This window comes from Medicago sativa, chromosome 7 (assembly GCF_051527215.1).
Source record: "Medicago sativa cultivar Bolivia chromosome 7, Bolivia_mono, whole genome shotgun sequence".
NCBI lineage: Eukaryota > Viridiplantae > Streptophyta > Magnoliopsida > Fabales > Fabaceae > Medicago > Medicago sativa.
The window spans coordinates 64,508,783-64,521,052 of record NC_140755.1 but is presented as its reverse complement, the minus strand read 5'-3'; the positions used below and the strand labels follow the sequence as shown (position 1 = coordinate 64,521,052).

Genomic DNA, 12,270 nt, shown 5'->3' with positions numbered 1-12,270 from the left:
ATTATTGGCGCACCATACACATTGAGTTATCTACCGGAGTAACAAAAGCGGAATTTTAAAAATACACTTCAGGTAGTTATCTACCGGAGTAACAAAATCGAAATTTTAAAAAAACACGTCCAGGAGTTATCTACCGGAAGCACAAAATCAAAATTTTTAAAAATGAAACTCCAATATTTATCTACCGGGAGTTTTATTAAGGACAGTTTTGTAATTTTGGAGGGCATGAAGAGATATGGGGGCCTAAAAAGAAACCTCCAAATTGAATTACACAACAATCAAATGCAAACAACAGAAGTTTAATTCCATTGGGTTACTAATGTGATGGATTCTAAGAAGCCCTTCTCGATGCTATTGATTCTCAACAAAGAATCAATTTCTTTTAAATCAGTCAAAATTACATTCTTCAAAATCAATGTTTAAAACCCACAATTGAATCACTATACAAACAAAAATATGAGAGTAAATGGATAGGGAAGTAATTAAACATCGAGGTTTATAGTGGTCACCCAAATTGTCCTCGCTAATGGTTTTCATCCCCTCTTAAAGACAGTCGTCAGTGGAGTTTTTGTTGATTATTGAATACCCATCATTTGTGAAAATTGTTTACACAAATATTGTTCCTCGGGCTCTGGAAATTGAACATTAGAACCCCAATCTTTTAATAATTATTGGTGTTGCCCATGAACCTTGACACCTGAGATTCAAAACCTCCAAATGTCATCAATGACCTCTCTTGTGCAACCAATCTGATGGATCTATTCAATCTGAGAGTCTCCTCAATCATAGCATAAGCCACTCCTAAATCTGTTTGGGTCTTTTTCGATCTAGAGAACCCAACCTTTGATCCTCCAATGATTGTTGACAAGCCATCGATAAAACCATCCAATAACCCCAATTAAGGTGAAATATCATGTCTCTCGTCTAGGTTTCAATTTTCTTATTTCAAAACTGTAGGATATCACAATTCGAGTACAAATAAACCTTTTTTACGTAACTCACAATGTCTCGGTCTTCACAATCAATATCTACGAGTGTTTAAAGAGTAGAAAGTAGAAGGTGTTTGAGATAATGATTGTGATAAATTCAAGTTTTAAAATGTTGTGAGGTGTCTAATTTATATAGGTTTTTGAAACTAGTGAGAAAGTGAAGTTAAAAGGTATGCTGTGAAAATAATAAAGTGGGTTGATTCACTTTAAAGAGTGAAAAGATTCACTATTTTTCTCTAGACGAGAAACGATTCACTTAGCAGAGTGAACCGATTCACTTTTTAAAAAAATAGCAAAGTTTGCATGATAACAAAAAGTGAAACAACTCACTTGGTCAAATGAACTGAGTGATACGATTCACTCAATAAAGTAAAATGATTCACATTGTGAAAACTTTCCAAAATCAAAAATAAACACTGAGTTGATTAATGTAAGGTTTAAAGGAATGCAACCTAGATAAGATTGTAAAGACAATATCATGTTAGCTAGCTACGTGCACAAATTCTAATAAGAATTTGTAATATAATAAAAATCATCACTAAGCCTAATTTCATAACTAAACAAGGAGCCGAATGCCCACTAACAATCTTATGCGCATTTACGTATTTGTACCAAGCTTTATTCATTGTGGTAGCTGAAGGCTCAAATACCATATTCTTTTTTTGGATTTTAATTCTTACCGATCTAACCCATCTATTTGTATTGGTTTTGCCACCTGTGATGTCGTTTGGTTGGTTTATGAGTTTGACTCTTTTTGTGTATTTTGTGACATTGTTTTGATTACTTTTTGGAAATTGCTCTTTAAGCTTCAGAAATTGTTCAGGACATATTTTGGACTCATCTCAAATCTATTAAGTTGTTTAACAATTTTCCGACTGTTTTGATCATAGACTCCACCTATAAAACCAACATGTGCATAATGCCATTGTTTGAGATAGTTGAGGTCACCTCAACCGATATGACATATTTTGTTGTTTTTGCTTTTCTGACGTCTAAGAAAGAAGATAACTTCACTTGGGTTTTACACGCATTGCTTTATCTTCTTAGCTCAAAGGAAGATATGCAATGGTAATTATGAATGACAGGGATATTGCTTTGATGAATATTGTAACAACTATTTTTCCTAAAACTACTTTGTGATTTTCATGTTGGTAAAAATGTTAGAGGTAAATGCATCACATAGTGTAGAGTCAAATCTAGGGTTGCGAAAGTGGATGGGAAAGAAAAGGAAGTCAATGTGGTTAAGGGAATTGAGATAGTTAACAATAATATCATGAGAGCTTCAGATAATGTGGTTGAGTCTCATTCAAAAGAATCATTTGCTGATGTTTTTATGTAATATCGAGATGTCTGTAAAAAATTCTCAAAGTTCCTTACCTATGTTGAAACTACCATATTGAATACTATTAAAGAAAAAATAGTGAGCCATGAGCATACCGTGTCTTGCATCTTGGTTGTAGAACCACCAACAGAGTTGAAGGGGCTCATGAAACATTGAAGAAATATTTGAGTAATAGCGCGAGAGATTTGGCTACATGTTGGGAGGTAATACACGATATGTTGGAAGGGGGGTTAACTGAGATACAAACCTCCTTTAGGAGGAGTTGTATTGTCTTAGAACATAGATACAATGACAACATATTGTACTATGAGTTGGAGGGTTATGTTTCTATAGCTGACTTGAGCTTTATTTTTTTGGAAGCAAAACACTCCAAGAAAACTGGGATGGATAAGAAAAAATGCGGTTGTGTGATCAAAACATCGTATGTGCTACCTTGTGCATGTATTATTGCTATGAAGATTAGACACAACAAGCCTATTTGATTGGGTGATATAAACCCTCGCTAGCAAAGGTTATATATGGGTGAAGAAGGTGAAGATGATTTTTCTGTGATGGATGAGTGGAATGGTATTCAGGACAATCTCAAATAGTCCATTACAAAATGAAACTACACATCAAGGAGGTTATGCGACAATTAGTATTTCTAGAAATGACAATGTTTACTCCACCTCCAAGAAAGGTACCAACCAAGGGGGCCAAGAAAAGAGGGAGATCAACACCAAAAGAGGCTTCGACTAATCGAATCTCATCTTTGTGTGAGCATGTTGATTCTCAATTACCCGATAGTCAATCGTCACGAATAAAGTCATCATTTTCTAAAAGAAAATGTGCTCGTATTGGCAATCCATAATGTTCTCTGATTTCGTTGTCTACTCGGGTACCAAAGCATATTCCGGTTCCAACGTCTATTGATCATATGCCAAAATTCATGAAACCATTCACTGAAAAAATTATGGATGTTACAGGAGATACGAATTCTGGATTTCAGGCTATAACTATGCTAATGGGTTTGACTGAAGAAAGTCATTATATGATTCACGGAGTACTTATACAAGAGGTGAAAGATCATTGGAGTTACTATACGTGGGTATTTGGGTGAGGAGCATTTTAACTATATCTTGAATGGTTTGTACCCTTCCGAAAATAGTAGTGGGATTTCATATGAAGATAAGTGGCTGATCGGACATGAGTTATAACATTGTTGCAACTTGTTACACAATAAAGTTGTAGTTGAGTTGATAAATCATGAAATCGGTATTTCAGAGGCTTTTTCCCAATTAGAGGTAGGCCACCACTAAACCCAAATACCCATATCATGTGTCTTGCCTTAATCCCCAAACATTTTGTTCTTGCTTTTTTGAAAGATGGTTGTCTAATACCTCCATCGTCAAATTTATTCTCTCTTTGTTAAAGAGTAAAACTAACTTCTACCAAAAAAAAAAAAAGTGAAACTAACATAAATTTTTGGGGAAAAAAACATGAAATATTTTCACAAAAGTAAACTAACCATATATTACTGCTGAAACAATAGTTGGTCCAACACCCATGTTATAATTCTAGTATGTTTGGTAAGAATTCAAACCAAACCCAAATCATACTCTGGTGAAAACACATGATGGCAACTTCAAAAAAAATGGTCATTGGAAAAGTTCTCTTCACATTGGATCTTGGAAGCTTTTTAAAAGAAATAATACTAAAAGAAATTGTTCAATGGTAGAGCCAAACACTCCCAAATGACATATTTTATGAAGGCAATCCAAATTGTGTCTTCTGCCATCGCTGTACAGAAAGCCTAGACCTTTTCCTTCCTATGAATGGGCAAAACAAAAAATATTTTAGCTTTTTTTTTTTTTTTTTTTTTTTTTTTGTATATGAAGAAAGTTCAGAATGTTCTTGAAGCAAAATGAATTGTTCTAAGCATGTGTTTGGAAAAGCGTTTGGAAACCCAATACGGTGTCCCAATGCACTTTCGCCGTGAAAATTCTGAAGCTAGTATACCAAGTTTCTGTGTTGCCGTGATTCTCAACGTGATTTTGTCCAAATTGACACCATTCCAAACATACTATAAGTAGTAGACCTATGTGGTAAAAAAAAATATGTTATGTCTTAGTTATCTCTAGTTGATAGTGCACTTTTTATAATCGACTGCAAGTTTATTAAGCAGTTGTTTTTTACGTCTTTCTTCCAACGAAACAAAAAAATCATGGATAATAGGAAAAGATTAAATGAAGATAATTTCTCAATCCGCCCACCCAAAAACACCAGGGGCTTACAGGAAGCATGTTTACGGTAGTGTATTTTGGCATACTTGAGCATATATGGGGGCGGATTGAGAAACTATCTTAAATGAAATGAAGGCCTCATAACGAAATCATAAGTCGATGTTTCCTTCTGCTAAAATATCTAGCTATTCAGTATTCACATAAAGCCCACAGAAAGAGAAATGAACATATCTTTAGTCAAAATAGCAATGCAAATTATCTCCATTTCATATTTCTCCATCCCACAAATCTTCAAGACTTTTGTATGGACTACAACTTTCATGGACTGCAAAGTCCCCTCTAAGTAGCCTTTGCTGCATTATACAACAAAATAAATAATTAAACTGAAGAAGAATAAAAAAAATTATGCATACATGTGGACAAGAATGATTAGTTTTTATGTTTTCAACAAAGGCAGTGATCAAACCTGGTGAATCTGTGAGAATTTTGAGAAGAGTTCTGGAGGGATACACCAATCAAATAAGCTAAGGTTCTCTTTGATCCTAGATTCGTTAACACTCTTTGGAAGAACACTGTGACCACTTTGAAGTCCCCACCTTAAAGCCACTTGTGCTGGAGACTTGTTAAGTTTTTCAGCAATTTCAATCAAAATTGGTTCCTTCAAGATTTCTCCCTTTACCCATGATCCAGGAGAACCTAGAGGAGAATATGCCTGCAAGGAAGCATTTGTAGTTAACAAAATGTAAGCAAAAAAAAACCTCAAATACATAAATGCAGGACCAAAAAATATCATTTAGATTACTCAAATGGACATGTATAGTATGGCCTAGATATCAGTGAGGAAAATAAGGGGTTGCCGTTACGCTACAGTGCTATAGATAGTGCTGCTATAGCCATTATTTGGCAACACTTTGTACTAACTAGCGTATCACAGAACAATAGCGATTTGTTTAAATCCTCCAATGCCTGTAGTGCTATTTGCAACACTGAATAGAATTTAATTTATACATATATTTAGTGTTATTTTGTCATGTTATTTAATGATATTTCTAACGGGAATACTCATTAAAAGGGCAACCCGGTGCACTGAAGCTCCCGCATATGCAGGGTAATAAATATTTTTTTCACTTATGATGCATACAGATTAAATTCTTTAGATTATATCAACTGTTATTAAAAGTTGATCTATTAAAGACCAAAACTCGTTTGGAACATACTATATCCATCTTATCAGGGTATTACCGTGAGATGAACACCAGTAGAATTGCACAAATTATGAAGAGCTGGTTGTTGCCAAACAGGATGGCCTTCAACTTGGTTAACTGCTGGTGGAATCTTTGCATATCCGAGTAAGTCTTGAAGCTTCTTAGTTGAAAAGTTGCTGACACCAATCGCACGTGCTTGACCTGAGGCGAATAAACCTTCCATCGCATTCCATGTCTCTGAAAGACATAAGGGAGCCATGACCTCAGGGTCCCAACCCCTTGATCCTGATTTTGTCCTAAAAGGCCAATGTATCTGTGACAAATAATTTACTGTCAAAAGCATCAATTTTTCATACAATCATCTTCAGTCTCGGCATCATGTTCGAAGACTGGTTTAAAATCAAGAACCATACCAGATATAAATCAATGTAATCAAGCTGCAGGTCCTCTAGAGTCCTAGCCAGTGCCTTTGAGACATCTTCAGGTGCACAGTCACTAATCCTGTATGGATAAAAAATAAAGTCAAGCCATATATGAAGACAATTCATTGCTCTTCAATTCTTGAGTAAACCCTCAATCATCCAAGTATCAAACTACATTAGTCGTATAAAGAGTTTTGTAGCAAAATTAGTCCCTCAGATACTATAATGTCATCATATCTGTCTTCTAAGTAATGATTCACTAAATTGATCCCTTAGTCCTTGTATACACAAAATTGTCAACAAGTTAGTCCTTTTATATCACCAATTTATTCCTTTTCCTAGAGGAATTGGATGACAATTGTATATATTTGAGCAACTAATTTGATTACAGAAGACTCAATCTGGCGACACCATCTTCAGATCCACTTTTCATCCTCTTCTTCTCATATTTTACAATCAACTACTAACTGAAATGCTACATATCACGCACTCTCAGATATACATCAAAAGCATGATTAAAAAAAAAAATAAAAAAAATAAGGTCAATAATCTTTGATCATAATAAGAATTAGTCTAAACACATACCACAGCTTTGATGTGATGAACATTTCACCACGCTGTACAACCCCAGCAGAAAACACTGTCTTCAAAGCCTCGCCTACCTGCAGCAAATACAACTTTCCTAGCATCAAGAATGCCAGAACAAACAAAACATTTTTTTTTCTTGACTACCTAAAATATTAGTTTCATATAAATTTAAAAAATTTGGTTACCTCTTTTTCATTATCATATACCCGAGCACAATCGATATGTCTGTAGCCAGCCTGAACAAATCATTGAGACAATACATTCAAAACACAAATTAGCACCTAGCGCTGATACTTCAGATTGAAGACGTGTATGATGTCCAACATGTGTCAATCCACCGATACAACGGCACATGTAGTTATATTTGAATATTCTAGTTTATTAAATTAATCACAGTGTCTGCGTGTCTGTGTCAATGTTTCATAGATTAACACAAGAAATTCAAAAGAAACCAATGAAGCACAAACCCTCCTCGGATTACATGTGTCCCTGTGTCGGACACGTGTCGTGTCCGACACCAACACATGTAATGTAATTACACTGAATTATGTGATTTTCTCACATTATTAGCAGTGTCGGCGTGTGAGTGTCCGTATCCGTGCTTCATAGAGAGAAACCAAGAGATTAAGAAGCAAAAAGCAGAGAAAGCACCTTGACTGCAGCAACAACAGCATCACCAACAACACCAGGAGAAGCTTTCCATGTTCCAAGACCAATTGATGGTATCTTTGCACCAGTATTCAGATCAAAATGTTGAGGACCATTTATATTTTCTTTTTCCATCTTCTAAAAAAGAAGAAGAAAAAACAACATTAATTAATATAAAGATAAAATACAAGAATAAAAATAATTAAACTTTGAACAAATAATACATACCCTTCTTGAAACAAATTGCTATAGATTTTTTTCTCAGTTTTTTTACATAGCTCTAAATGTTGTATATTAAAATTGTTGAAGATGAATATAAATGTGACATAAAGCAAAGGGTTCGGAGTAAAAGGTGGATCATTGCATCATTCTTTTAACAAAAGTTTCGGAGCATTGAAAGTAATGGAAAAAAGTTATACTTACCAAGTCACTTTTTTTGACAATGAGGATTCTCGTGATTATGACTTACTCAAAAAAAAAGTTTCTCGTGATTATGAAAATGTAACCACCGTAGTTCCTGGCTCATAGATTTTGGGAAGAGTTTGATTGGCTTGAATCTATTCACAATTTCAATCCAAAACAATTCTGTTTGTTTTTTTTCAATGGAATTAAAAGGTAGTACTAGTCAATTTAGACTCTTGGTTGTGTAACAAGTTGCTACAATTGTCCTCAGATGTATAAAAATTCTAAAATAGTACTCCCTCCGTTTCACAGTACTTGTCCATTTTAAAGAAATTACACATACTAAGGAATCAAATAAATGTTGTAATTTTTGATGAAATTCTTTGTGTTTTTTCTATAATACCCTTATTCATTTATTATTTCATTCTATTATTTCTCTCTACAATAAATAGGCAAGGGTATTATTTATAAATCAATAATTAATGTTGCATTAAAACTTAAAAGTGACAAGTAAAGTGAAACAATATTATTCTCCAAAATGGTCAACTATTGTGAAACGGAAGGAGTATTTGATTGTGCATTTGTTAGATTAAATAGTCTCCGACATTAAAATATTCTTTCAATATTGACAGTAACTCTTTGAATATCGGGACTAATATAACAATAAGTACTTATAAGGATTGATATGATAATAAATAAGTATATTGAGTGAATAATATAACAATATTAATGAAATATTTTTAACGTAAGAGACTATTTTGATCAACATAATGCATAATCAGAAACTATTTTGAAATTTCGATATATTGAGGGACTATTTTGATTACTCATTACACATTCACGAACCAAAATGACTATTACCCTCAGAATTAAATTTAGTTTTTTGAGAGGGGAATTAATTATTATTTTTTTGCAACGGGGGAATCAAGTTTAGTTGTTGATTAAAAAATAAATAAATTTTAACCAAGCAATTTAGCACAAGTGGTTAATGAAATTCATCTACGACAAGTTGTTTGGGTGAACCTGCGTTTGATTCCTGGATAGAACAATTAAACCCGAGTTTGTTCAGCGGAAGAACCCGAGTTCGAGTACCAGCGCCCCTTCCCCTGAAAACCAGAGGGTTAAAGAAAAAAAGTTGCATTATTGACTTAAATTTACAAATGGTGTATTAATAATAACATGTCATCTTACGTTATTTTTAACATATTTTTCAGTCATTTTTATTTGATTTTGATCCAATTTAGAGGAGTTTTAGAATAATTGCATATGGTTTTCAGGACATTTTGTAATGTTTTCATTTCAAGTCATATAATTATAGTTTTCCCGAAACCAAGGAGTTCTAGGGTGTTTTTGATGTAATTCAAGGCAAAATCATGCAAATTGGCAGAGCAAAGCATCTTATGAAAGATTTGGAAAGACAGTGAATGAAGATTCAAGAGGTCTCTGAAGACATTACAAGAAGGAGAAATTCTATTCAAAGTCCAAAGACAAGTTCCATGGAAGAAAACACCCAAAAGGACGAAGAAACTTATGTGCAGAAAAAAAAAGAACCCTATTAGGTAGGGTTCTACGATGAACCTCTAATTTATTTGTTTGATCTATTTAATTTAATTCTTTTTATTCGATTATTTTATGAGTCATGTTTAATTTTATTATGTGAAGTACGTAATTCTTTCACATGACCTAGGGCACACCTGAGATAACAGTAAATTACTCGATTAGTGAAGTGAGATACCTAATATAACAGTAAATTACTCGAATTAGAAAGTATCTTAGACAACAGTATTTGTTAATACTGTCACTGATTTGGATACAGGTAGTTTTTCCTGAAAGAGGAGTTTGGCTTCCAGACTGATGTTGGGGCTAAAATACATTTATGATTTCTCAAGGTTAATCTTTTGATCTGAAGCTGCCTGGTATTGATCCAAGATTTCCTTAATAATGTGCCCTTATTCAGGTTTTGCCTTGCAAAATAAGATACAGTCATTAGCATAGAGTAAATGAGAAATGGGAGGGGCATTAGTAGCTATGGTAACACCATGTATGTGCCCTTCATGTAAATTCTTAGTAATTAAGCCAGATAAGACTTCAACACAAATAATAAAAATGTAAGGGGAGAGGGGGTCTCCTTGTCTGATGCCTCTATTAGGAGAAAAAGATTCAGTGGGTTGACCATTGATAAGAATAGAAAAAGAAACAATCCTGATACAATTCATAATAACATTAATAGTATTAGGAGGAAAACCCATAGCTCTCATAATATTCTCTATAAAGTTCCACTCTAAGCTGTCATAAGCTTTGGCTATGTCCAATTTAATGCCAACGAAGCCTTGTCTTTCTTTCTAGGTCTTTTAATGTATTGGAAGGCCTCAAACACAATAAGAGCATTATCAGTAATGAGTCTGCCCGGAAGGAAAGCACTTTGTTGATCATTAATGATGGAGGGAAGGACATTTTTAATCCTATTAGCTATAGTTTTGGTGACTATTTTAAGGATAACATTACAAAGACTAATAGGACGAAAATCAGAGGGAAAATTGGGAGAGGAGAGCTTAGGGATCAAACTGATATAAGTGTGATTGATATCTTTAGGGCTCCCATTATTATTTAAAATATTAAGGGAATACTCAATTATATCCTGCCCTATGATGTCCCAATATTTATGATAAAATAAAGCATTTAAACCATCAGGACCTGGAGCAGAATTGCTTTTCAGGTCTTTGATGGTTTTGGTAACATCCAAAGCAGTATAATTGGCATCAAGGAACTCATGATGAGCTTGAGTCACTCTGTTATGAACTACACTGAAGATATCATGGATTGGCTGACAATTATTAGAAGCAAAGATATTTTTAAAATAACTTTCGAAACAAGCATTAATATGAATAATGTCCTGCCAAAGCTGACCCATGTTATCTTTTATGCTGTAGATAGTGTTCTTTCTTTTTCTTTGACTGGCCTTGTGATGGAAGTATTTGGTATTTAGATCTCCATGTTGGAGCCAATTTACTTTAACTCTCTGTGCCCACCAAATTTCCTCCTCTTTAAGGATAGAGTCTAACTCCTTTTCTGTGGATTTGATGTCAATAAGAGTGTCTGCTGTAGGAATTTTGTTTTTGATTTTATCTAATTGTTCCTGGAGAAGTTTAACTTTTTTAGGAATGACACCAAACTTAGTGTTCCTCCAGTCAAACAATTGATTCATGGTATTGTTAAGCTTTAGCACACTATCTCATGAAGTGGTGGACCAAGCTTTTTTCACCACTTCTTGGCAATCGCTGTCTTTGGTCCAGACTTGCTCAAATCTCTTAATTTTGATTTTTCTTTGAGTAGTGATGCAATTGATAAGGTCAGAAAACTCAAGGCAAATAGGAGAATGATCAGACGTATATCTTATAAGGTGTTTATTAACATAAATGGGAAAGGTGTTTAACCAGTTAAAGTTAGCACAAAATCTATCTAATCTTTCCTTAATATGCTCAGAGTCTGCCTGATTATTAGCCCATGTAAACTTATAACCATGATATCCTAAATCATATAGATCACATTGGTTAAGAGTATTAATAAACAGGGACGTATGATTGAAATCCACACCATTACCACCAAGCTTCTCAGAACTATTAAGAATCAAATTAAAATCACCAAAAATAAGCCACTTTTGAGATTTTTTACTGGGATAGAGGTCATTAATAGCTTCACAGGTCAAATGTTTTTGATTATAGTAAGGGGAGCCATAAAGGCCAGTAGCAAACCACTCAAAATTAGAATTACAAGACATAATGTACATATCAATTAACATTTTATTAGATTGGAGAAAATCAATTTGAATACAATCATTCCAGGGGACAGCTAGTCCTCCAGATCTGCTACCATTATTCATATTACAATCAACCATAAAAGAGTGGGGGAGAGGACCACAAGAGAGAACATAATTAACATTTTTATCTGAAGAGTGTAGCTTGGTTTCCATAAGAAAAACAATATCAGGGCAAGTAGATTTAAGGAGCTTTTTAAGAGCTCTAACTGCAGAGGGTTTCCCTAACCCTCTGCAGTTCCAAGAAACAACCTTCATAGTTGTTGGCTGGCCTTGTTATCAAGGCCTGCCAATCCATGGTCATGAGTGATAGAGGGGGTAACAGCATTTTCCCCCACTTCTGAAATTTGCAGTTTCCTTTTTAGCTTATTCAAATCCTCTATATGAGCTCTTTGTTGGTTAGAAACAGTCTTCAGGTATGTTTGTCCAGGGTGAAAAACCATAGAAGTCTTAGAGATCTGATGTTGATATTGCTTGGGAGAGGAGTTTGACACATTAGAGTGGGTCCCTGCTTGAGGAGAGTTGCTGGGACCAGGCATATTCAAGTTTATATTTGCCATTTTGTTGATTAATCCCTTAGGTATAGGACTATAAGGACCACCACTAATAGACTTCAAGGGGTTGCTACATAACGTTTT

General features: G+C 34.3%; 2 protein-coding genes and 1 long non-coding RNA gene across 6 annotated transcripts; all 3 read right to left on the bottom strand.

Annotated features, from left to right (window-relative positions):
• Positions 1 to 3,968: 3,968 nt before the first annotated feature.
• On the bottom strand, positions 3,969 to 4,466 carry LOC146907664 (uncharacterized). The gene is made up of 2 exons (XR_015020691.1): positions 4,330 to 4,466; positions 3,969 to 4,139 (listed from the first exon to the last, which is right to left on the bottom strand). It is a non-coding gene; the product is annotated as an uncharacterized LOC146907664 (long non-coding RNA).
• Positions 4,467 to 4,694: 228 nt separating this feature from the next.
• LOC146907663 (NADPH-dependent aldo-keto reductase, chloroplastic-like) lies at positions 4,695 to 8,033 on the bottom strand. 4 transcript variants are annotated; one of them, XM_085731030.1, is made up of 8 exons: positions 7,840 to 8,033; positions 7,420 to 7,554; positions 6,954 to 7,004; positions 6,766 to 6,842; positions 6,172 to 6,259; positions 5,796 to 6,071; positions 5,020 to 5,265; positions 4,695 to 4,906 (listed from the first exon to the last, which is right to left on the bottom strand). In XM_085731030.1, exons 2-8 carry the CDS (start codon positions 7,549 to 7,551, stop codon positions 4,820 to 4,822), a joined length of 957 nt encoding a protein of 318 aa, XP_085587156.1. In that variant the 5' UTR covers positions 7,552 to 7,554; positions 7,840 to 8,033; the 3' UTR covers positions 4,695 to 4,819. The 4 variants fall into 4 exon arrangements, with proteins under 4 accessions (XP_085587156.1, XP_085587158.1, XP_085587155.1 ...); XM_085731032.1 differs by having other exon boundaries at positions 7,420 to 7,551; positions 7,840 to 7,997; XM_085731029.1 differs by having other exon boundaries at positions 7,645 to 7,860.
• A 3,017-nt stretch (positions 8,034 to 11,050) lies between these two features.
• LOC146907662 (uncharacterized) lies at positions 11,051 to 11,890 on the bottom strand. The gene has a single exon (XM_085729138.1). The coding sequence runs from the start codon at positions 11,888 to 11,890 to the stop codon at positions 11,051 to 11,053; it is 840 nt and encodes a 279-aa protein (XP_085585264.1).
• Positions 11,891 to 12,270: the final 380 nt, after the last annotated feature.

Excerpts from the sequence above, each read along its gene's own strand:
- LOC146907662 (XM_085729138.1), bottom strand. The coding sequence starts at position 11,890 with ATGAAGGTTGTTTCTTGGAACTGCAGAGGGTTAGGGAAACCCTCTGCA.
- LOC146907663 (XM_085731030.1), bottom strand. The coding sequence starts at position 7,551 with ATGGAAAAAGAAAATATAAATGGTCCTCAACATTTTGATCTGAATACT. Across the intron at positions 7,005-7,419 it reads CTGTTGTTGCTGCAGTCAAG|GCTGGCTACAGACATATCGA; the intron begins GTGCTTTCTCTG and ends TGATTTGTTCAG. Across the intron at positions 6,260-6,765 it reads TTCATCACATCAAAGCTGTG|GATTAGTGACTGTGCACCTG; the intron begins GTATGTGTTTAG and ends TTATCCATACAG.